The sequence below is a fragment of the Gymnoscopelus microlampas genome (assembly GCF_963454915.1).
Source record: "Gymnoscopelus microlampas genome assembly, chromosome: 2".
In the NCBI taxonomy this organism is placed as follows: domain Eukaryota; kingdom Metazoa; phylum Chordata; class Actinopteri; order Myctophiformes; family Myctophidae; genus Gymnoscopelus; species Gymnoscopelus microlampas.
In genome coordinates this window covers 55,169,163-55,195,181 of record NC_139939.1, presented here as the reverse complement: position 1 = coordinate 55,195,181, position 26,019 = coordinate 55,169,163, and the positions used below count along the sequence as shown (strand labels likewise).

The following is a 26,019-nucleotide window of genomic DNA, read 5'->3' as shown; positions in this document are numbered from 1 at the left end:
ATGACTAAAACTAAGACTAAATATATTGACAATTTCGTCAACAAATTAAAACTAGACTAAAATGTTTGGGAGGGACTAGAGATCCGGTTGAACTAAAAGACAAGTCATTTTATGTTTGGTTGCGTCATTACACACCGGCGATTATGCGAATATACGCAAAATTCGGACTCGTTCCGAATAATTCAAATACGCTTTTTCGCTTCGCTTTTTCGCTCCGTGGAAGCTTGCATTGACTTTACAAGGTTTTAAAAAAAAACGTATTATTCGCATGAAAAAATCACCCCCGGTGTGTAAGGAGCTTTAACCCTTTAAGACCTGGGACGCATCTGTGTCACTTTAGATTTCTTTGGCTATTCAAAAATAGCAGATATACAAGCTCATAGCGCGGAGTGCCGCGCTATGAGCTTGTAGATCTGCTATTTTTGAAAAATCTTGAAAAAATATTTTCCAGATTTTTTTCAAAAAACTGTTAGGATTTAGAAAACATTTTTAAGAATCGCCTCAGGTCTTAATGGGTTAATCTCTAAAAAATATCTACAAGCTCCCAACGCATCGTTGTGAGCTTGTAGATCTGCCATTTTCAGCATGCAACCAAGTGTAAAATCAGCCATTACGACACCATCAAGGCACCGCCAAAATACATTCTAGTCGACTAGATCAACTGTAGATTTAGTCGACTAGAATCTTATGATATTTAGTCGACTAGAACTAGACTAACAGTAAAACATTTCAGATGACTAAAATATGACTAAAACTAAATGGAATTTGATTCAAAATAAATCAAAATTGTCTGTAAAAATCAACATCACAGTCTACTTCTTCCTCACTCATCTCTACGAAACCATGTCTGTATTAGGAGAGGGAGAGGAGGGGGGGGAGGGGGATGATGTCACAGGGGGATTGTCATAATGAAACAGGAAGCAGCCTTCCGTAAACTACAACATTAGAAGCACACAATAGTCTAGAATGTCATTATAGCTGTAGCATTTAAGTGGAACAAAGGACACTAATGACACATTTATTAAAAGTGTGTCAGACGTCCGTTGACTTTTGCTCATTATAATGCAGGGGTTCCCAAACCTTTCAGCTCGAGACCCAAGAGATACATTTAGCAAATAGTTAGTAATTATTAATAGATTTAATAACCCCCCCCCCTGTAGTAACTCTGAGGACCCCCTAGGGGTCCCGGGCCCCCTGGTTGAAGACTAAATCAGTGGTTGTCAACCAGTTGCGTATGCTGCTAAGCATTCATATGAAACTCCCACTAGTGCCAAGAGACAATCCCTTCAGTTCAGAGAAAGATGCATTGTCACGACAACGTCGATTACTAATGTTTGTGACAGGTTGCCAAAGCCTGGAACACAACACAGAATACAGAATTAATACATTTAATAGAATATCAATCTCTATTATGATCAGATTTCCATATTGATGTACTGTATATTCTGTCTCTGTTATGCTGCATGCCAGCTACAGTGGACGGGCCTACTTTCAAACGTGACTGACTTACAAATGCATTTTCAGGTTCAGGATACTAACTTTATCCAATCAGGATAGAGAACTGTTGACAGGATACAGATTAAACAGGTGAAATTGGAAGCGATGACACAAAGAAATGAGCAGAACAAAATTGGAACTGAAACGCTATAAAAATGAAGCTGATCAAATCAAATATGTGGGCCCCTCCTCTGTATTTACGGCAGTGTTTAGAAGGATGCTTTCTTTTTAAATCTGTTTATTAGTTTTACACATAGTTTTACACATAGGTACACATTGTGCGGATATATCGTCCCGCGATATATCGCGATATGTTTTCGTGACGATATGTATCGTTTTGGAAAAAAAAATATTGTTTTCTTTTTTTTTTTACAATCATTATAATCAGGCATGCAAACAGCCCCGAGGTGAAAAGGGTGACAACATGTTTTTTTTTTTTTCGGGTCATGTGTCACACTATTGTCCTATTTGGATTCAAAACGGCTATTGTAGCTGAAAAGATACAAGTTTGCATGTCTGAATAATGCAAAAACAGAATTATTTGTTTACATTTGCTTTTTTCTCCCCCATATATTTTCATAATAAAAAAGTGCGTATTGTATCGAAATCGTATCGAAGCCCAATATCGTATCGTATCGTTTTGTGAAATTAGTGTATCGGCACACCCCTAGTACACACAGTAACTTCAGAAAATTCATAGCCTGGCCTCTACATAGTCAATGAAGAACTGCCAAGTTTGAAAGAATTTCTCAATGGAATGTAAATCTAAGCTTTTCCAATTTAAGGTGCTGCATAACATCATTAATCAACATGTTGAATGTGGGAGGTTGGGCTTTTTTTTACCCAAACATGCCTTTAAAACCCAAGCAGTGTGTTTGCGCGCTGCGCCCACCTGGCTCCCCGTTGTGGGTAGCGCACGGGGGGGGGGTGGTGGAGGGCGGGCCTTGGCCCAGGGCAGGGGGCCCGCCGGTTAATCGGCCCCTGAGGGAGTGGATGTGCGTGCTTTTATTGTTTGTCCCTGTGAACAACAACACAACATACTGGTGTAAGTACATTGCCATGATTACAGTCTTTCTCGGGTTGTGTGAGTCTGCACTGCACATTAAGTGTTTGTGGATGTTTGTGTGTGTGTGTGTGGGCGGGGGTCTGTTGTGTATGTGGGGCGGGGGTCGGTCTGTTGTGTTCCCTTCAGTAAGTCCTGCTGCCCTACTTTGTGTGTCTCACAGGACCAGTATGACGTCATTGACAAGCACACCCAATCAGGGCTGGACCTGCTGGAGCGCTACGTCAAGTTTGTGAAGGAACGCACGGAGATAGAGCAGAACTACGCCAAGCAGCTGAGGTTTGTGTGGACCAGCCTCTCTTCAGAAGGTTCTAAATCAGTGGTTCTCAAACTTCTTCGGGCCAAGGAGGACCCCCAAATTGATATGTATTTAGCCGTGGACTGACCCCCGCCCCCCCCATCTGAAAATGTTTTTGTGCCAGGGACCCCCAGAAGCAAAGATTTGTGTACAAAAAAAAGTTTAAAAACAAATATTCAAAGATTTGCATAGATTTTTCAAAAATAGCAGAGCTACAAGCTCATGGGCTGTATCTGCTATTTTTGAAAGAAATCTAAAATGACAGATGCGTTCCCTGATTGAACCGTGTCCCTCTCTCTCTGTCTCTCTCTCTCTCTCTCTCTCTCTCAGGAGTCTCACCAAGAAGTATGCCAAACGAGGGAGCAAAGAGGAGCAAGATTGCAAGTGAGAAAGTGACGGCCGTCGTATCTGTTGATGTGTGCAATGCATGGCTGCTATAGTCCATGTTCAGCATTTAGACATGGGTTCCATTTGTTAACACATTGAGTGCCAATCGCGTAGAGCTACGCAAACCTATTTAAAGCCGCCACGTGCCAGTCGCGTAGACCTACGCAAAGTGGTGTTTTTTTCTTTTTTTCGAAAAAAAAGTTCACATTGCATTTTTTTCAATTTTTGATACGGCACATTTCATTGTAACACCACCGGAAACGGAATTATTCGGGATCCGGTTTTGCCGATCCCGTCGGCCTCTAATGACGAAACTGAAACGCCATTTTCTCTTTGTAGTTTTTCCCCTCGCTGATCACTGTTCGGGAACATTTTATTAAAGCTTCACTGTAAAGGCGGTTACACACCGGCGAGAATGCGAATATACGCAAAATTCGGACTCGTTCCGAATAATTAAAAGACGCTTTTTCGCTTTGCGTTTTCGCGTCACGTTTTCGCTCCATGTAAGCTTGCATTGACTTTATAAGGTTTTTAAAAAAAAACGTATTATTCGCATGAAAGAAATCGCCCCGGTGTGTAAGGACCTTAAGACAAGTGTGACTTTCCTCTTCTATCTCGGATTTGAACCCACTTTCCTGCTGAACTTTTTACCATTGAGCTAATAGAGCCTGCCTGCTTGCTCAGAGGATACATTGAAGTTGTGTCAAATCCTGTGTCTAGGTGAGACATGACCTTTTACACAATCTAAATGTCTCAGTAGAAGAGCAGGGAGACCAAATTATATTGTAATACCATACTCTACCATACAGATGGTATAAGTTATATTGCATTAACATACTCTTTACGCTTTAACCAGATAAGCCCTATGCTTTGTACAACAATTAGTGAAAGTAACAGATCTACAACCTCATAATTTGTCACCTCGTGGCTATTTTAGCTATTTTTATAATTAAAAAAAACAGAACGCCAGGTTGAATGTGGTTATTATCATACATGTTTTTAAATAAATTGTTGATGTGTGATATTATCAAACATAAATGTCCCAACATCAGTCTTTCATTTTCCCAAATGGAAATGCATCCGTTTAATTCAGTCTCACCAGAAACAGGGATAAAAAGAATAATCCCCCCCCCCCAACAAATCGAACCCTACATTGTCCTGTTGTGCAACGAGTCACACATTACATTACATTACATTACAGTCATTTAGCAGACGCTTTTATCCAAAGGGACTTACAGTAAGTGCATTCAACATAGGTAGTGAACAAAAACTACTAATCACCAGAAGTCTTAAGTGCATTTCCTGCAAAAACAAGCAACCAAGAGTATACCTAGCGCTAAGGTAAAAGTGCAATATATCAGCTACCTACTTTCTTAAACAGATGAGACAAAATAGCAAAATCAAATGAGCACGAGCTAAAACAAATAAGTGTATCGACTAAACAAGATCCAATAAAACAATACAAAAACAATACAAAAATAAAACAAGAGTTTGTTCAACTAACTAACACACAGAGTGAATGAACAGATTTGGACAACATTGCTGTCGGGCAGAAACCTTATCTCCATATTTTTACCTTTTGAGTTTGTCTTTGTAAAATGAACGCCCTACGTGATCATACTACAGCGTCACTCACGAGCTTGTAGATCTGCTACTTTTGCTATTTTTAAATTTGAATCCTGAAAAAGTAACAGTTTTGGACATTTGGAGGTTTTAATCCACCAATGACATTTAACCCCCCCCCCTCCCCCCTCCCACAGATACACCAATTACGCGTCGTTTCAGGAGATCCTCAACGAGCTGAACGACTACGCCGGCCAACGGGAGCTCATCGCCGAGGAGATGATCACGGGCATCTGTGTGGAGCTGACCAAGTACCTGCAGGACCTCAAGACAGAACGCAAAACAGTGAGAGAAGAAGAGGGAGACGGAAGGGAAACGAATTAGATCATTTAGGGCAGTGGTTACCAAACAGTGGTCAACTTCTTATTTAAAAAAAAAATATATATATAAAAAAATGTATCTAAATTCCATAAAAAAATACATTAAAAAAAACGTTAGAAGTAGTGAAAATAGCAGATCTACAAGCTCACAACGCATAGTGACACGTTGTGAGCTTGTAGATCGGCTATTTTCACTAGTTTGAGTCCCGGGAAGACTTCAAATGTCTCAGTTTGGGAACCACTGAGTTAGAAGACCCCCTGGTACCCTCCAAGGACCCCTGGGGGTCCCCGGACCCCACTTTGAGAACCACTGAAATAGATAACTGGGGGAAAGTAGCTAATTCAGTACCTGCCTCCTAAAAGCCAAAGTGCTTTTTTAAATCAAACTGATTTAAAAAAGTTTTGTTTATCGCATCACAATATTTGTTTACCACTTTAACCATTTATACCTTAGCTCTTCAAATATAGCAGATCTACAAGCTCAAGCTTGTCCTTCGAAAAATATCGAAAATGTTGTAATAATTTAGATGTTATTTTTACATAAATCTTCTCTTCTGGGGGGGGGGTCCCTGGCATAAAACATGTTCAGATGGGGGTCCGTGGCCAAATACATACCAATTTGGGGGTCCTTGACTGGGAAAGGCGTTTTAGAACCACTGTGGCTAACGTTCATGTTTCCCTTCACAGCATCTGGCAGACGCCAAGAAGGCCCAGCAGAACCTAGAGGGCAGCTTCAAACAACTAGAAAGTGTGAGTGAAGTTGTGTGTTTTTGTACCATTTCAGTGTTTGTTACAACTAGCAGAAAGTGTGAGTGATGTTGTGTGTTTGTACCATTACTGTGTATGTGTAACTAGAGACCACGCAGGCTCTGTGTGTCACCATTGCTGCTGCCTTTGATCCAAAGCACAGTGGTGTACCGTCCACCAGTAACTAAAGTACATTTACTATTTTCAATAGGAATAGGATTAGTTCACCCAAAACTTCCAATACTCAAAGAATCTCCTACTAAGTCTCCTACTGACTGATGACCCAGTCATCAAATTATTGTCTTAGGAATGCGAAAAAAGAAAGAAAAAAGAAAACTTGCGTGTAATTGATAGAAAATAAGTTTTTTGGGGGGGATGAACTACTCCCCTAAGTACATTTTTGGAGAATGTATATATATATATATATATTTTGTCACTCCGCTTCATGTAGTGTTAGAGTGGTCCTTCTGCACATCTGGACAGGTGTGTAGGAAACAGAAAAAGAGAAATCCTGCACGCAGCCAAAAAGTGTTAATGGAAAATATGAAAATAATATGTTTGGGTCGCTCTGGCCTTCATCAGATTCAGGTGTCATCAGGATGAAGGTCAGCGCGACCCAAACGTTGTATTTCCATTAAGACTTTTTGGCTGTAAAGTGAAGACAGTGTGCGGGATGTTTCTCTCTTTTCTTCTTTTTTTTTCTGACTCGGCTACATTTGAAATTGAAATATTGTTTTGACTCCACCACATTTCTAAGGAAGGCACTCTTGGGAGCCAAAGTTACAAAAATACATTATGAAGAACCACCTATTTAAAAAATAGTGGGAAATAGTCGATTTATATTAACCCTCTGCCTGCCAAAAACGTTTATAAATGTTTTTGAGAATTAAGCTTTTGCCTGCCAAAAAATGTTTCTAAACGTTTTTTTTTTTAAAAATCTAAAATTATTCTTTATTTTTGGGGTTTTTACGTTTTTACGTTCTTCACAAAGAACCAGGAGATACTGTAACATTTTCCAAAAAGTTGCTGCTCCATTCACTTCAATGTTAAAAAATAAACTGAGAAATAAATTTAAAAAATCCTATGTTTTACCATGTAAACTGCTGGCAGTTTTTGAGTACTATTTTTGAAAAACCCTGGCAGTTTAAGAGTTAAGCTCACAACGCGTCGAGATGCGACTATTATTCATCGATATGAAAAAGAAAATCTACTTTGTAATTTTTTACTTCTGAATACTAGAGTATTTACTTGAATATATATCGTCTATGTCGGGTGGAAACTTCACATCTACCAAAAAATGTTACTTTTCAGGATTCAAATTCAAAAATAGCAAAAGTAGCAGATCTACAAGCTCAAAACGTGTCGCTTCGCGCCGCGTTTCAAGCTTGAGGATCTGCTGCTTTCTGTGACTCTGCAGTATGATCAAATAGGATGTTAATTTACGAAAAAACACTAAAAAAGTTTCTGCCTGACAGCAACGATATATACTGTGTCCTCTGCTGGGTGCAACTAGAACACACACAGCTGCTGTGTAACGTGATTGGCTGCGCTCTGCTGGCCGCTTTCATCCAAAGCAGTACGGTGCAGCGCATGCATTATTACTGCAGCTCGCCCCACATGAACCCCTCTCTCTCCTTTCATTTGAATACCCATTGATGTGTGTGTGTGTGTGTGTGTGTGTGTGTGTGTGTGTGGGCGGACGGACGGACGGACGTGCAGACTAAGAAGCGTTTTGCCAAGGAGTGGGCCGAGGCTGAGAAAGCCACACAGCAAGCGGAGAAAACGGAAAACGACCTCAATGCCACCAAATTGGATGTAGAAAAAGTAAGCGCACACACGCACCCCCCCCCCCCCCCCAACATACACACATACACACAATCATCAATGGCACAATAATGAACACGACTTGTGCATCCAATATGTTCTCTATTCATTTAGTTTTTTAAACTCATGTACTTGATGATCCTTCACCACCTTCAGTCTTTACTTCTCTCACTTTACTTCTCTCACTTTTCTTTTCTTTCTTGCCCTTCCTGCTTCTCTCTCCTCTCTCTCTCTCTCTCTCTCTCCATCCATTATTCTCATTTCTTCCATCCTGTTCCATTCCATATCTCTCTCTCCCTCCATCTGCTCGAATTTTGATTTTGATTTTGTCAACCTCATATGTCCAAAACCATTCCTTTTTCATTTATAATTTTTGTAAACATTTTTAAATAGTGCAAATAGCCGATCTACAAGCACACAACGCCTCGCATGGTGAGGTGTCATGTGCTTGCAGATCTGTTATTTTCACTACTTTTGTGTGACACTCTTGATGATGAAGTAGGGCTTTTATTTTTTTTTTGGAAAAAAAACAAATATCTGTCTCTCCTTCATTCTCTCTATCTCTCTCTCTTGCTCGTCCCTCCTTTCATCCTCCATCCTTCCGTGTCTCCGTCCAGGCGAAGTACCACGTCAACGCACGCACACACACGGCGGAGGAATGTCGGAACGACTACGCCGCTCAGCTGCAGAAGTACAACCGTGAACAGAACGCCTTCTACTACACAGAGATACCTCAGATCTTCAATGTGAGATTTCTTTTTTTTTACCTAACTACCTGGGTTGCATTTTAGAAGCAAATGTTTCCAGTGAAAAAATGGCAATAATCACAAATGTCAACCAAAGAACAAGATCTTTTGTACAGGATCTCCTCACTGGTCAGTAGGAATACACTGAGGACTCTAGCAGGAGCACTCATCAAATGTCACTACGACTATGCATGCACCTCATGGTACCATAACCATAGACCATATATGGGCAACTGGCGGCCCGGGGGCCACATGCGGCCCACACCTTTACTTAATGCGGCCCGCAGGTTAATAACGGATTACTGATATATTATTGATTTCAGCTGTTACAATTCCAAACATGCAAACATGACCCGCTTTAATTACTTCAGTCTATATTAGTAGCTTAATGACTAGTATTACAACTCTATTGTCTTTTTATGTCCAATGTATTTGTATTTAAGTTGAAGTTAACATAACTATAACTAAATGCATTTGAAATTTTATGAAAATGTTACTTTTCAGGATTCCAATTAAAAAATAGCAAAAGAAAATCTGAATTCCAATAAAAAAATTGCAAAAATAGCAGATCTACAAGGTCAAAACGCGTCGCGCTTGTAGATCGGCTATTTTTGCTACTTTTGTGTGACATAGAATGGCGAAAAAGTTAAAATACGGAGCGATATGCACTGTGGCCCTCTGGAGTGAGCGTGGAAATATAGTGGCTCTCTCCATCATCAAAGTTGCATCACCCCTGCCATAGACATATAAAGGTAAGACGCCTCCTCCGGCTCTGAGGCGTCTGTATCTCGGGCGCTCACCAGCTTCCGCCCTCAGTCGGGAAGTATCCGCGTGCATCACAGAAGGGGACGTTAGGTAGGCCAATCAGAGGCAGGTGGGGGCGGGTCTTTTCGTAACCCAGCCACTAGTCAGTTAGACGCGCTGTGATTGGCCCAGTAGTCAATGCGCTGTGATTGGCCAGTAGTCACTTTGAGTGGCAGCATACCCTCTATATGGCGGCCGCCAGAGCGATACAGGTCACTCCAATGAACTACAGAGGCCAATGAGGTTCTAATCTAGGTTTCTATAGCTATGACCATAACACCACAAAGGCCTTAAAGGGGCTACACCATGAATTTGAACTTTTCCTTCTTTTGTGTGTGTTTTTGGTCTCCCCTACCTCTCTTCTATCCCCAAAAATACTCCAGTTTGAACACTCAGGCTTTCACAGCATATCTGGGCTTTTATGTAAATTGGTCTCAAAACAGGCCAAACTGATTTGCCCCCGAAAGTGACGTCACTAGCGGTACATGCATACAAACTGTCTCAATAGCTGTCTCAATAGCTCCACGTGCAAATCAGGACAATGTGGTATTGCAGGTGAAAGTGCTTTATAAGCCAGAGAGAAGTTAGTTGAAATGAGTATATCTGAGGCTTGATTTAGGCTCAAACCTTTTGAAAAACGTTTGAGGGACGTAAACAATATGATATTAAATATATTTTTTTAATTCATGGTGTAGATCCTTTAAAACAAGGCTCCAGGCATCCCAAAACAAACTGGTCAGGCTAATGCTTGTAATTACATCTACAACTCTACACCACAGAGACACCCATGTACCTTGTCAAACTACTTCACAAACACCAATGACGTCCACAATCACAACACCAGAGGGAGCTCCACAAATCACGCTCAACCCAGATTTGGCTCAAACGAGGGGTTACATTCGTTCCACTGCTATGCCGCCAAAATGTGGAACGCCGTACCGACAGTCATAAAACAGTGTGACTCCTTGCTCTCCTTCAGAACCGCTCTAAAAGAGCACTTACAGGTGGCTGCCATTTGGAACTGCCCGCTTTAACCCATTAAGACCTGGAACTGTGTCATTTTTAGATTTGAGCTAAAAAGCATTATTTTACACTTTGGGCTATTCAAAAATAGCAGATATACAAGCACATAGCGCGGCACCGAGTGCCGTGCTACGAGCTTGTAGATCTGCTATTTTTGAAAAATCGTGAAAATGTGTGCAAATCTTTGAATATATATATATTTTTAAAGCGAACATTCTTAACTCAAATCTTTGCTTCTGGGGGGTCCCTGGAACAACATATTTTGATGGGAGTTCTCGGCCAAATACATATAATTTTGGGGGTCCTTGACATGAAAAAGATTGAGCACCACTGATATAGAAACATACGTTTTTGAGAATACTGTTGAGATTTAGGAGACATGTAGAATCGGCTTCAGGTCTCAATGGGTTAAAAAGGCAAAGGCATAGATGTTCTTTTCAGGCCAATTTTGAAAGATACCAGAAAGTGTTACATTTAGATCTGAGGCCGATTCTACAAATGCCTTCACGAATCGTAGCTCAAATCTAAAATGATGCTTCCCTGGTTTTAATGGCATGGTGTCAGGGGCTCAGGGCATTCCACACTACCTTCACATTTGACACAACACGTTCTACTACACAGAGGATGAGAAACCTCAGAGCTTCAAAGTAAAACCATGCTCCTTGCAAGACCTGAGGCACTTCCATGTGCTTCTAATGGGGATCGTCTAATAAACACCAACATAGACATGAACACACACACACACACACACACACACACACGCACGCACGCACGCACGCACACGCACACGCACACGCACACGCACACACACACAGTCTATAATGACGGTTCAGACATCACCAAAACACTGATGTCATACAATCCATAAACACCCGTTACCTTGTGGTGTCTCTGTATATTTTAACATACCTCCATTGTTATGTTTGTGCTTGTCTGGGGGTGTGTGTGTGTGTGTGTGTGTGTGTGTGTGTGTGTGTGTGTGTGTGTGTGTGTGTGTGTGTGTGTGTGTGTGTGTGTGTGTGTGTGTGTGTGTGTGTGTGTGTGTGTGTGTGTGTGTGTGTGTGTGTGTGTGTGTGTGTGTGTGTGTGTGCTGAACAGAAACTACAGGACATGGAGGAGAGGCGGATCAAGCGCCTGGCAGAGGGCTACTGCCAGTTCTCTGACACGGAGAAGAACGTGATGCCCATCATCTCCAAGTGTCTGGAGGGCATCTCTGCTGCAGGGACCAACACTAACGAGAAACAGGCAAGCAGCAACATGGTGTCCTCTGTGTTGATGTTAGGGATGTCACCATAATGACATTTTACTTGACGATTAATTGTCGTACAAATAATTGCGATTTAATGATTTAATTGAGTTTTTAGGCATTAAACATTGGCACATAGGCCTATGAATGAACATTTCATTTCTGTTTGGCCTGTTACGGCTTCGTAATAATAAAAAAAAAACACAGGTCAGATCATCTGACAAATAACTATATATAAATAAAGAAATTAGACATATTTAGTAATTTTATTTACTCTTTTTTTAAAAGCTGATCTAAGCTTACCATGGGTCGCGAAGTGACGCGTGGTAAGCTTGTAGATCTGCCATTTTTTGGAAAATATTTGAAAATGTACGATACTTTTTCTACATGGAAAACGATAATGACTATACAAAAATAGATAATTAGCCATTATCTCAAATAATTGCGATTAGGCTGTTTTGTAGTAATTGCGACCGGTCTAGTTGGTGTCACTGTTGGCCCGGGGTACAGGGGCACCGGCCGTGGGCCCCCAGGGTTTTTACCCACAGTGCTTCAGAAGCCTTGGCTCGCCTGGGATGGCTGTGAAATTAACTCATTAACCGCCAGAATAAAACATTGTCTATAGCTGCCCTTGCCAGCGATTCCGAGCATTTAACTTTTCGCTAACCTTTGGAAAATCATAGCATATTATTCTTCACAACGATTGATCCACTGATGGCTTTAAAAGAGGTATCCGAGTCTCGTAGAATCGGGGGGGAAAAGTGAGCCGTCGCGATAATCCGTTCTTATTATTGGCAGTTGAAAGTGGGTCGTTTTCGCCAAAACGGAAAGCAGAGAAAAAGGCATTTTTTCCAAATCCATTAGAATGGAAGTGAACGTGGCTGTTTTGTTTTTTTTGCGATCACATGATTTGCTGCTTCACTGCTTCCCTGGCAGTCAAATGGTGACTCATAGGTTAGCGAATACTCATCAATACTCATACACAAATGTCTCATTATGCAACCGCTGGCAAGAGCCCATCGCCGGTGGCATTATTAATGTTTAACATCAAACTCATTAATATCGTCATCATAACTCTACATTAATGTTCTGTTCGTTTAGCCTAGGTTGGCCAACTGCTGCAGCTAATTGGCAACGAGCAAGTTGTGTGTTGTTTACTATCCATTTTGAGCATATAAATGGCTGATTATACTACAACAAAAACATTTTTTTTAAATTAAGATTTATTTATTGACAATGCACAATGTACACATATCATTATCATATCTCTCTTATTTTTCTTTATTTTTTTTAACCCATTAAGACCTGGAACTGTGTCATTTTTAGATTTGAGCTAAAAAGCATTATTTTACACTTTGGGCTATTTTTGAAAAATCGTGAAAATGTCTGCAAATCTTCTGAATAGATATATTTTTAAAGCGAATATTGTTTAACTCAAATCTTTGCTTCCGGGGGTTCCCTGGAACAAAATATTTTGATGGGGGTCCGTGGCCAAAAACATATCATTGTGGGGGTCCTTGACATGAAAAAGATTGAGCACCACTGATATAGAAACATACGTTTTTCAGAAAACTGGTGAGATTTAGGAGACGTGTAGAATCGGCTTCAGGTCTCAATGGGTTAAACAAGACAATGAAAATGACAGAACAAAGGAAAAGACAAGATACACAAAAAACACCACAAAAAAAGAGAACCAAAAATACAGAGAAAATACAGTCCTCCTAAATCCTCCCCCACCCCTTTCCCAGAATGGTACACTACTCAACCCTCAATACTCAGTTGTTTTTTCCACAACACCTTTTAGACAATATCAAATATATATATATATTTATTTTAAAGATATTTTTTGGGGCTTTTATGCCTTTATTTGGACAGGACAGTAGGCTGACAGGAAATGGCAGGGACGCAGGAAGTACTTTAGAGCAAGGGGTGCTGGTAAACGGGACACATGCACGCACGCGCGCGCAGCGCGCGTGCATGGGTCCCTCGTGCGCGCGCGGGTTTCCCGCGGATAAAGTTACTTTTTTTGTTACTTTATTTCGGTTTTAGGGTTAGGGTTAGGGTTGGATTAGGGTTATGTGATTTAATTCTTTTGGGGGAGCCACGCCCACCGGAGAAAATCTCTCACACACACACACACGCACGCCTTCAGCCTTTTTTTTTTTTTTCCCTCACAACGGCAGGGGGTGCTGCAGCACCCTCAGCACCCCACTTCCCGCGTCCCTGGGAAATGGGGAGAGAGATGGGGGTGAGACATACAGCAAAGGTCGTCGGGAACGGGAGTCCAACCTGCGACACGCTGTCATGCTGGATTACCAGTTTATGTGGTATGCGCCTGGACCGCTAGGCCAGCGGACGCCCCAGACAATATCAAATATAATAAAATAAGAATAAAAAAAAACAGAGGAGAAAGAAATCAATTATTTGGCGATATCGATGGAAGAAAATCTAAGAAATTACCCCAGATTATTTGGTATATTGCAGGTTTTCTTCTTACACTATACAGACACATTTTGAGCAGAAATGGCTGATATACTACAACAAGAACAAAGAGGAAACAAGATCACAGGCTCAACAGACGTTTCCTTAAAAGCCCTTCCTGTGGGAAACACCAGTATCTTCCATTTGTGTGTGGGTTTCTATGAATAAGACTGTGGGTGGAAGGTCTCTGCCACGGATGTCTGTTTGTCAGCATTGTTGGCATACATACTACATTACATGTTAGTGTTGTTGTTTAAATGTTTGTTGTGTTACATTTATATAGGATATATATGTTTTTATATATAATTGAAGAGTATATTTTTTAATAACAGTAGTATAATGTGAAGCCCGGAAGTCAGCGAGTAATTATTTAACTTACAGATATAAAGTTTTACTTCATCTCACTCCTTTTTCGGATATGTTTAGATTACTTTCTCTATTCTTTCTCGTTTCTTTTTTTGCTATATTTTACTCTGATATTAATTTTAATAGTTTTTCCTTGTGATTTCGAAAGTGCAAAAAAGATGTCTGTATTTATTAACCCATTGAGACCTGAAGCCGATTCTACATGTCTCCTAAATCTCAACAGTTTTCTGAAAAACGTATGTTTCTATATCAGTGGTGCTCAATCTTTTTCACTTCAAGGACCCCCAAAATTATTTGTATTTGGCCGCAGACCCCCATCAAAATATTTAGTTCCAGGGACCCCCAGAAGCAAAGATTTGAGTTAAAAATGTTCACTTTAAAAAAATATATATATATTCAAAGATTTGCACACATTTTAACGTTTTTTCAAAAATAGCAGATCTACAAGCTCGTAGCGCTATGAGCTTGTATATCTGCTATTTTTGAATAGCCCAAAGTGTAAAATAATGCTTTTTAGCTCAAATCTAAAAATGACACAGTTCCAGGTCTTAATGGGTTAACATATTCGAAATAAACATGACTAAACTAAATTGTTTCAAGAGGACAGCGCACCAGAGGAGTCAGAGAGCGGTGGTAACAAAAAGTTTATCTCACAAGTATAGTAACGTACGTGTGTGTCTCCCTGCAGGACTCTACTTTGTTAATAGAGCAGTATAAGTCTGGTTTCGAGAGACCCGGCGATGTGGACTTTGAGGACTACAGCCAGGGAATCAAGCCGGCAACCTCTGACACCAGCCTCAACCACCCCAGAGTGCGCACCAAACTCTGGCCCTTCAGCAAGAAGACCAAGGTCAGCTGTTATAGCAACACAGTATAGCATAATCGTTGCTGTGTCTTTGCAAACCTCTTCTCTCCGTATTCTAACCTTTTTGTGTGTTTTTTTTGTAAATTAACACCCTACTTGATCATACTACAGCGTCACACAAAAGCATCAAAAGTAGCGGATCCTGGAATATTTTAACCCATTAAGACCTGAGGCCAATTTCGACAAAATAATGTCTTCTAAATCCTAACAGTTTTCTGAAAAGACTTATGTTTCTAATCAGTGGTTCTCAGACTATTTCATGTCAAGGACCAGCCAAAATTATATGTATTTGGTTGCGGACCCCCATCTCAAAATATGTTGTTCCAGGGACCCCCAGAAGCAAAGATTTGAGTTAAAAATGTTCATTCGAAATATATATATATATATTCAAAGATATGCACAAATGTTCACGAATTTTAAAAGATAGCGACTATGTGCATTCCACAAAGCACTTTTTGTATGAATAAATTAAAAGAACTAGCTCTGTAGAGATAGATAAGAGTTGGAACTTGGCTCTGGCTTGTTTTTGGAATGAAAAGTTGGGCATTTCAAGGACTGCCTCTTCCCTATCTGCCCCCCCCCCCCCTCTTCCCGCCCCCCTCCCTCTTCCCTATCTGCTGGCTGTGCTGCGCTTCCTCCTTTGGCAGCTGGGATCAGTGTTGCCAGGTTTTGCGAGAGAAATACACAACCAGGTGGTCAATGAAAACAAGCCCAAAAAAAAATGATTAGGCCTACACTGAAATGGTAGCACTAACCTACCTGTATATGCATCGGATATTAGAAAACAGCAGATCTATGCGACACGTTGTGAGCTTGTAGATCTGCTATTTTCAAAACGATCTTGGAAAAAAAGTGAAACATTTTGTATATTTTTTGAAACATTTGAACACAAATCTGACATTTTCAGATGTGGGTCCGTGGACAAATACATATTAATTTGGGGGCCCTTGATTTGAAAATGTTTGAGAAACACTGGTTTCTCCTAAAAAGCCCAAATAAGCTACACTTTAGAATCGAGCCCAAAAAAAAACGCAACGCGCAACTATCAGTATGATTAAACTTTACATAAAAACAAGCCCAGAGTCGCTTATAATAAGCAGACTTGGCAACACTGGCTGGGATATTGTTATTGTCCGGCAGAAACCTAGTATGATCCATACAACAACTAAATATTATAGTTTCTTTGTAAATGAATACCCTATTTCGTCATACTACACAGTCACTCAAAAGTAACAAATGTAGCCGATCTACAAGCTCAAGTGTTGTGATCTTGTAGATCGGCATTTTTTTTTAATTGTTGGATCGCACAGAGTTTTGTAATGTAGTGTCTATGTCTCTATCTCTCTCTCTCTCACACACACACACACACACACACACACACACACACACACACACACACACACACGTGTTCGTATTACTATACTAGTGAAGACATCAACATTGTCAGGATGGGAATTTTATGAATGGCATTTAAAAAAAAAAGTGGTATATTTTGCCATAAGTCTAAAGCCCAAAACAAATGCATTTGCAACACATTAGGAGGGGTTCCAGGGGGTCCCCAGATAAATGTGCTACCGTGGCTATTTACAAATAGCCAATATACAAGCACGTCTTTTTTTTCTTAAAATTTTGAAAAATCTTGACAGTGTTAAACTAATAATGTTGACCGGCACAAAACATTTTCAGATGAGAGGTCCACGGCCAACCACTGTTCTACTGTACTTGTAGGTACATGTGGCCCTCATAAGTATAGTAACACAAGTACACACACACACACACACACACACACACACACACACACACACACACACACACACACACACACACACACACACACACACACACACACATTCCACTCATGTCTTTACCACCCACCTCATTCCCCCAGGGTGTCATTCCAGTGTTCTAGTGTTCTGTACAGACCTGCTCTGAGGGAGAGAGAAAAGGTTCCCCAACAACAAATGCTGATCTCTAAACATCTCTTCTGTTCTGACTGAATCTACTTCCGCCTTTTTTCCCCTTCCAGTTTTTATTTATTTCATTTTATTTAAAATCCCTTTTCTCCCTGCTATGCTCATCTAACCCAGGGATTCTCAAAGACCCTTTTAACCACCAAAAGAACTTAGGTTCTTTTAGCGTTAACCCATTGAGACCTGAAGCCGATTCTACATGTCTCCTAAATCCTAACAGTTTTCTGAAAAACCTATGTTTCTATAACAGTGGTGCTCAATCTTTTTCATGTCAAGGACCCCCAAAATTATATGTATTTGGCCACAGACCCCCAGCAAAATATTTTGTTCCAGGGACCCCCCAGAAGCAAATATTTGAGTTAAAAATGTTCGCTTTAAAAATATATATATTCAAAGATTTGCACACATTTTCACGATGAGCTTGTATATCTGCTATTTTTGAATAGCCCAAAGTGTAAAATAATGCTTTTTAGCTCAAATCTAAAAATGACACAGTTCCAGGTAATGGGTTAATTATATCATCAAAATCAGTTGAATACATTTATTCATTTGGGGTTCCTTGACTTGAAAAGTTTGAGAACCACTGATCTAATCCCCCCCCCGCTTCTTCTCTCTCCTCAGTTCTCTTCTCCTTCCTTCACGCTCTCCTCCTCCTTCCCCCCTCAGCCCCGGGGCCTCCCCCATCTCCACCTCCTCTCCAAGCCGAGGTGCTCCTCCCTCTCTCTCTCCCTCCGTCTGCTCCATAGAGTTATAATATATCTAGAGGGTGGATTGCCCCGCCCCCCCCAGGCCCCAGCTATTCATTTCTATGAAATTGCTCAGTGGCGTTTTGAAGAACCCGGAAGTAAGACGTATTGGTTCGATATTTGGGTCCTGAGCAGGCGCACTAGGGTTTCTACGGAGCCTCTGAAGGGACATTAGTAGGTTTTAACGGTAGACGCACGCGCAGTAGCATTTTAAATCCTATCCTATCATCTCTGTCGGATGGAATGTCTAAAACTGTAGCAGATCTACAAGCTGGAAACACAGTGAGAATCTGCTACTTTTGATGCTTCTGTGTGACGCTGTAGTTTGATCAAGTAGGACATTAAATGATGAAAAAACACAAAGTTAGAATCATTATTCAATCCTATCCTCACCATTCTCCTCACCTTGTGCTGGTGTGTGTGTGTGTGTGTGTGTGTGTGTGTGTGTGTGTGTGTGTGTGTGTGTGTGTGTGTGTGTGTGTGTGTGTGTGTGTGTGTGTGTGTGTGTGTGTGTGTGTGTGTGTGTGTGTGTGTGTGTGTGTGTGTGTGTGTGTGTGTGTGAGTGATGTGTTCGTGTCTGTGTCTGTGTGTGTCTGTGTCTGTGTGTGTGTGTGTGTTGTGTGTGATGTGTTCATGTCAGTGTGTTGTGTTGTGATGCTGTTCATGTCAGTGTGTTGTGATGCTGTTCATGTCAGTGTGTTGTGTTGTGATGCTGTTCATGTCAGTGTGTGTGTGTGTTGTGTTGTGTTGTGATGCTGTTCATGTCAGTGTGTTGTGTTGTGATGCTGTTCATGTCAGTGTGTGTGTGTGTTGTGTTGTGATGCTGTTCATGTCAGTGTGTCATACATCATGTTGCACTAATTGTCTTACATCATCATCATCATACATCACTGATTGTCACACATCATGAACTGTATGATGCTGTTCATGTTCATGTTCATGTGTCAGTGTGCTGTCACACAGTGTGCTGTCACACAGTGTGTTGTCACACAGTGTGATGTCACACAGTGTGATGTCACACATCATGCAGTGCATAACGTGCACTAATTGTCAATGATGTGCGTTGTGTTCACCAACAGTTTATCTCACACTGTGTATCTGTCTGTCTCTTGCTCGCTCTCTGTCTCTCTCTGTCTCTCGCTCTGTGTGTGTGTGTGTGTGTCTCTCTGTGTGTGTGTGTGTGTGTGTGTGTGTGTGTGTGTGTGTGTGTGTGTGTGTGTGTGTCTCTCTGTGTGTGTGTGTGTGTGTGTGTGTGTGTGTGTGTGTCTCGCTCTGTTTCTCTCTCCCTCTGTGTGTCTGTGTTTCTCTCTCTCCCTCTGTCTGTGTATCTCTCATTCTCACTCGCTCTCTCTCTCTCTGTGTGTGTTTACCTCTCTCTCTCTCTCTGTTTGTTGTAGATGTTGCATGCTGAAAGGCACATGGTAACAGTTACTATAGTTACGTAGGGGGGTGGACGACATAAAGGGTGCTTTTTAACATGTTGCAGTCCAATATTCTGCTGCCATGTTGTTTTCAAAGGGGAATGCCACTGTGTTTATACAAAGAATTATACAAAACATGAAATGATTTACATGAACCAAACACTGACCGCTGGCCGTGGTCCATGCCGTGGCCAGTAGGAAGCTGGAAGCGCCTGCACTGATGGACAAATATATTGATTGATTTAGTCAAACTTACAAGCAATCTACAACATGAAAATGTAAACTACATCAACATAAAAACTCACATAAGCATAACGTTGCTGTCGGGCAGAAATCTCCCATCTCCATATTTTAACTTTTTGTGTTTGTTCATAAATCAACGCCCCACGTGATCATTCTACTGCGTCGCACAAAAGCAGCAGATCTACAAGATCGAAACGCGTCGCTTCGCGCCGCGTTTCGAGCTTGTAGATCTGCTGCTTTTGATGTTTTATCATTTTAATCCTGAAAAGTAACAGTTTTGGATATATGAGGTTTCCACCCGACAAAGATGATATTAACCCTATTGTCTCTTAATTTGGGACACGTCTTAATAGGTGAACATTTGGGGGGAAATAGGCAAGAATTCAGCAGATCTACAAGCTCGCAATGCAACGCGTTGTGAGGCATGTATACATCGGCTATTTTCAGTGTTCTCCAAGCAGTCTGACGACGCAAGTATGATTTTGGCTTTAAAGGCGTAGTAGGTAAACTTTGCCCTGTGTTTATTGACGTAACAAAACGATAAATAAGATGTTTTACCCTCTCTGTAGCAGCAGTTATCATCAGCCACTGATTGCCCTCTCGCTGTATTTTGGCGTTTTCACTGTTTGTCTTGGCAGACAGGGATGTTTTTGGGCCTGCCAAAACAAACGGTGAAAACACCAGAATTCTGCGAGAGGGGAACGTGTCAGATAAACACCACCACACTACTACAATGGATGACAACTGCTGGTATAGAGAGACATTATGGGTAAAAAATTATATTGTCTCTGTCAGGTCGAAACCTCATACTGTATGTCCAAAAATGTGGCTTTTCAGGATTCAAATTCAAAAAGCATCAAAAGTAGCAGATCTACAAGCTCGAAACGCTGCGCTTCGAGCAATTGAGAGTGTAAAATGAAACCAAATGGACCCTTATAGATCTTTAACTCTTGAGAGCGTAAAATGAAACCAAAATTGGTTTCATTTTACGCTCTCAAGAGTTAAATTATTGTTGACTCTTTCATTGCCACACTTATTTCAGACTGTGTCGTCCCAGTGCCACGAAAAATGTGCATTTTTCCTCTGTTTATTTTTTAACATTGAAGTGAATGGAGCAGATTTTTTTTGGATAGCGTTATCTCCTAGTTCCTTTGAGATAAACAAAAAAAACAAGACGAAAAGAAAAAAAAATATATATATAAAAAAAAATGAAATCATCAAACGGTGGCTCAAATGCCGAATAAATAATGGACCTTGATATGAAAAAGGTTGAAAACCACTGCTTTTGTGTGACGCTGTAATATGATCACATAGGGAAAAAAACACAAAAAGTTAATTGTGGACATAAGTAGTAAGTAGTAAATCTTTATTTCGGTCCATTTAAAAGAGCAAAAATATTGCCTACCCTTTTGGAAAAAAAACGTTGGTTTCGAATTCTAAGATAAAATAAAAAGTAGTAACACATTGGTTTGACTAAGCTAAATTCATCAGATAAATTGAAAAGAAAGAAAAAATAAATCTAGGCAAACATAAGAGGTTTCTGCCCGACATAGCCGTTAGGTTGTTTTATGTAAACACAGGGTAAAGTTACATACTACATGGCCTACAAGTGGTTAAAAGACAACTTGCATGACAACAGAGTCAGCTCAACAAAAAACTGCCAAAGTCACCACCATATCCGATTTAATCAGTGGCACAGATAAACTATAGCTCTTATTTCTGTCTTTGGACAACAACGGTAGTGAATGTGACTGAAGGCATAACATGAAATGCTGTTCCTTTGGGGAATTCAAGATTGAAGATAGAAATCAGTGGCATTCCCCCCCTTTTTTTTTAAAAGCTGGTGTAAGTGATATTCTTTTTGTTAAAATGTGCTAAATAGCTCTATATTCTGATAGCAATCATAGCTATAGTGTTTGTTCAGTAACAGGGGTCTCCCGTCTCTCCAGTTCTTTAGTAAACAACAGAAAATACATTTTCAGGTTGGGATACCAATTTTATCCAATCAGGAGTAAGAACGTATACAGGATAAAGAAGTGAAAATGGAAGCGATGAGACACAAAATTGGAACTGGAAAACTAAAAATGGAAGCTGACAATGACATTGGTGTTATCCTGACCTGACAATGTACTGTATTTTATTTTGACCTGGTCAACAAGAGCTGGAGAGATGGGGAGAGAGACCCCTGTTACTGAACAAACTATATCTACACTGTATAGCAAAGATTACTTAACCGGAATAGAGTTATAACAAAATAAAGACAAAACACATCACTTACACCCCCTTTAAATAGATGGTGATTGTGATCAGTGGTGGAAAAAGTACTCAAATGTTTTACTTAAGTAAAAGTATCAATACTGCAATATAGAAGTACTCCGTTACAAGTAAAATGTACTTGAGTAAAAGTACAAAAGTTTTGGTATCGAAATATACTTAAAAGTACAAAAAGTAAAAGTACTAAAATATTTGAAAATAGCAGATCTACAAGCTTTCAACGCGTCGCGATGCGACGCGTTGAGAGCTTGTAGATTGTCTATTTTCAAATAGCCTATGTATAAAATAGGGCTAAAGTGGTTAATGTATGTTTTATAATGTAATAATTTATATCTGAAAAGTGACGAGTAACTAAAGTTTTCAAATAATTGTAGTGGAGTAAAAGTACAATGTTTGCCTCTGAGATGTAGTGGAGTAGAAGTAAAAGTACTGAAAATTGGAAATACTCAAGTAAAGTACAAATACCTCAAAATTGTACTTAAGTACAGTACTTAAGTAAATGTACTGTACTTAGTTACTTTCCACCACTGATTGTGATTATATTTTAAGAACGATAGCTGGATGTTGTAGGGGTTTTGAATATTCATAGTGCTCATCTTTCTCTGTCATTACATCTTACACTCTTCAGTTTCTTGTTTTCTTTTGACTTCTTTCCACACAAGAGTTTGCATTCCTTCACACAGAATCCTTACCGTGCGTGACTCCTGTTGTATTTATATTTTCTTACAAAACAAGAGTTCCATGTCACACAAAGGTAATGTGTCTGCGTCTAGGCATCTTGTCTACCCTTAAGCCTCAGTTATGCTTAGTTGCGTGCCAGTGTCGTGCTCAGTAAAACAGCAGATCTACAAGCTCACAGCGCGTCACGAACGTGACGCACACACTGAGCTTGTATATCTGCTATTATTGCATGCAACACCAGCAGCACAACTTAAGCATGAATCAGGCTTTACTTGTCTTGTTTGGCACATGGGTCGGCAGGCAGGCAGGGAGGGAGGGTAGTGACATCTGGTGGTGAATACTGACATTGCATCTTCATAGTTGCTGTTGGAGATGATAATCCTAATAATTCCTAATATGAAATAGAATGTGGGAGGAGCCATGGATGTGTTCACACGCAACATATGGTTGTTTGTCGTGTAGAAACCTTGTATGTCCTAAATTTACTTTTCAGGAAAATGTGTGGGGAAAAAAATATCCTGTGTTTCCAATGGATCCAATAGACCACCGAAGTCTGACGTAATTTACGCATCCGTTGTTTGTCTACTTGGTTCGCAGTTTTCCACCCCCATTCTGAATCCCATAGACGTCTTTAATATCGCGTCAAATAAGAACTGTGTTCCAAAAATAAACAATTGATCCCGGCGGTTTGACTCTTATGGATATGAAGCATCAACTGACGGTGAGAAAACGACAATGTTACTTCCGCCGAATTAGTTACATTTTCGCCAGAAACAGACTGTTTCAAATATAAGTGACTGACTATCATAAACTATACAGAACCTCCTCCCTGAAAATGGCGCCGAGACAGTTTGTTTATTTTTGGACCACGATTCTTATTTGAGACGGTTCTATGATGACCCAATGTTATTCTCCATAGCGAAATTACTTTACGAACCTGGGGATGAACGAGTGACGTCAGGACTTTGGTGGTCTATGTAGTTATTATATAGGATATAGGCAAAAAAAAGGATAAAACCGATCTACATAAGGTCGGAACACGTCGCATTGCGTTGTGAACTTGTAGATCGGCTTTTTTCTGTACTTTTGCACTTTAACTCTTTTGTACGATGTACAAGGGGCATTCATTTACAATAAAACACTTTCAAAAGTGGAAATATGGAAATACAAGGTTTTTGCCCCGACGGCAACAATATGCAATGTGGAAGTGGGTTGAAGTTGACCAACATTCACTTATTCATAGTGTGTGTGTGTGTGTGTGTGTGTGTGTGTGTGTGTGTGTGTGTGTGTGTGTGTGTGTGTGTGTGTGTGTGTGTGTGTGTGTGTGTGTGTGTGTAGCCCCCTGCAGCAGAAGACTTCTCCCACCTCCCTCCAGAGCAGAGGAAGAAGAAGCTACAGGCCAAGATTGATGACATCACCAAGGACCATCAGAAGGAGCTGGACCAAAGGTGAGTGACCCCTTTAAGACCAAAGACCCTTTAAGACCAAAGGCTAGGTGACCCCTTGAACCTGTGGGTCGGGGAAGAATAATAGCAATGGTCCCTAAGGATGTTTGAAATGTTGAAACTATTCTCTCGTCAGTTGTTCTTCTCTCCCGTCCTGGCTCTTGGGACCACACTGGGTGAGAATGGTAATAAAAAGTTAATCTCCATGCTAGGAGGCTCCCTACAGTATATTCTTTTAGCCCATTTTTTATTCATGAAAGAAATATAGACGCCTCCTCGTGTGTGCTGACATGTTTGCTATTATGCACAATCTCATGGGTTTTTATGATATGAGAGATATATATATGAATATGAATATGAATATATATATATATATATATATATATATATATATATATATATATATATGAGAGATATGCTTTCATCAGCACCCTGACTGGAAGGAATACTGCTGTGCTCAGAGCAATGGGGCGGCAGTGGCAGTGGCAGTGGCTCAGGGGTAGAGTGGCCGGGTAGAGTGAACTGGAAAACCGCTAGGTTCCCAGTTCGATCCCGGGCCGGGGCGCTCCCCTAGAGTTAGTGTCGAAGTGTCCTTGAGCAAGACACTGAACCCCTAATTGCTCCCGATGAGCAGGTTGGTGCCTTGCGTGGTTTCCTCCGCCATTGGTGTATGAATGTGTGTGTGAATGGGTTAATGGCATGATCAATGTAAAGCGCTTTGGATAAAAGCGCTATATAAATGCACCATTTACCATTTATTCCACATCTCTATTAACTTTATATATATATATCGTCTCTGTCGGGTAGTAACGACAAAAAAGGCAAAAGTAGCAGGTCTTTGGAGCATGTGGATCTGCTGTTCACGCTTATGTGTGACGCTATAGTATCAAGTAGGGAGTTATTTTACGAAAAAAAGTTAGAATATGAAGATAACCGGTTTCTGCCCGACAACAGCGATTGTATGACCTTGTATGTCCAAAACCGTCACTTTTCAGGAAATGGAGAAAATAAGTTAACTTCCAGTGGATGCAGTAATTAATTAATTAATTGATTATTTAGTCTTATCTCCATATTCTAAATGTTTGCGTTTTTTCATAAATTAACGCCCTACTTGATCATACTACAGCGTCACACAGAAGCATCGAAAGTAGCAGATCTACAAGCTCGAAACGTGGCGCGAAGCGACGCGTTTTCAGCTTGTAGATCTGCTACTTTTGATGCTTTGGACATATGAGGTTTCCACCCGACAGAGATGACAAAATGCTTGATTTTAAACTTACTGTCCTTGCCTGTTGAGAAGAGGAACTCATTTAATTTGTGTTGCGTTGTCTTAACTAATGATTCCCCCCTTCTTCCCCTGTGTGTGTCTCTCTGTCTCTATCTCTCTATCTCTCTCTATCTCCCTGTCTATCTCCCTGCATCTCTCTCTGTCTCTCTGTCTCTATCTCTCTGTCTCTATCTCTCTGTCTCTATCTCTCTGTCTCTATCTCTCTGTCTCTATCTCTCTATCTCTCTCTATCTCCCTGTCTATCTCCCTGCCTCTCTCTCTGTCTCTCTGTCTCTGTCTCTCTGTCTCTATCTCTCTGTCTCTATCTCTCTGTCTCTATCTCTCTGTCTCTATCTCTCTGTCTCTATCTCTCTGTCTCTATCTCTCTGTCTCTATCTCTCTGTCTCTATCTCTCTGTCTCTATCTCTCTGTCTCTATCTCTCTGTCTCTGTCTCTCTGTCTCTGTCTCTCTGTCTCTCTGTCTCTGTCTCTCTGTCTCTCTGTCTCTCTGTCTCTGTCTCTCTGTCTCTATCTCTCTGTCTCTGTCTCTCTGTCTCTGTCTCTGTCTCTCTGTCTCTATCTCTCTATCTCTCTGTCTCTCTGTCTCTCTGTCTCTATCTCTCTGTCTCTATCTCTCTGTCTCTATCTCTCTGTCTCTATCTCTCTGTCTCTGTCTCTCTGT

The 26,019-nt window shown here is 40.6% G+C and overlaps 1 protein-coding gene across 1 annotated transcript in view; it reads left to right on the top strand.

The window, feature by feature from the left end:
* The window catches only part of trip10b (thyroid hormone receptor interactor 10b), a 51,041-nt gene that overhangs the window by 14,766 nt on the left and 10,256 nt on the right, over nt 1-26,019 (top strand). Inside the window, exons 2-10 of the mRNA XM_084043514.1 lie at nt 2,724-2,839; nt 3,189-3,242; nt 5,006-5,153; nt 5,876-5,938; nt 7,655-7,759; nt 8,377-8,505; nt 11,431-11,577; nt 15,114-15,275; nt 23,964-24,073. Coding sequence (XP_083899640.1) covers nt 2,724-2,839; nt 3,189-3,242; nt 5,006-5,153; nt 5,876-5,938; nt 7,655-7,759; nt 8,377-8,505; nt 11,431-11,577; nt 15,114-15,275; nt 23,964-24,073 — 1,034 coding nt within the window. The remainder of the gene's footprint in view (nt 1-2,723; nt 2,840-3,188; nt 3,243-5,005; nt 5,154-5,875; nt 5,939-7,654; nt 7,760-8,376; nt 8,506-11,430; nt 11,578-15,113; nt 15,276-23,963; nt 24,074-26,019) is intronic.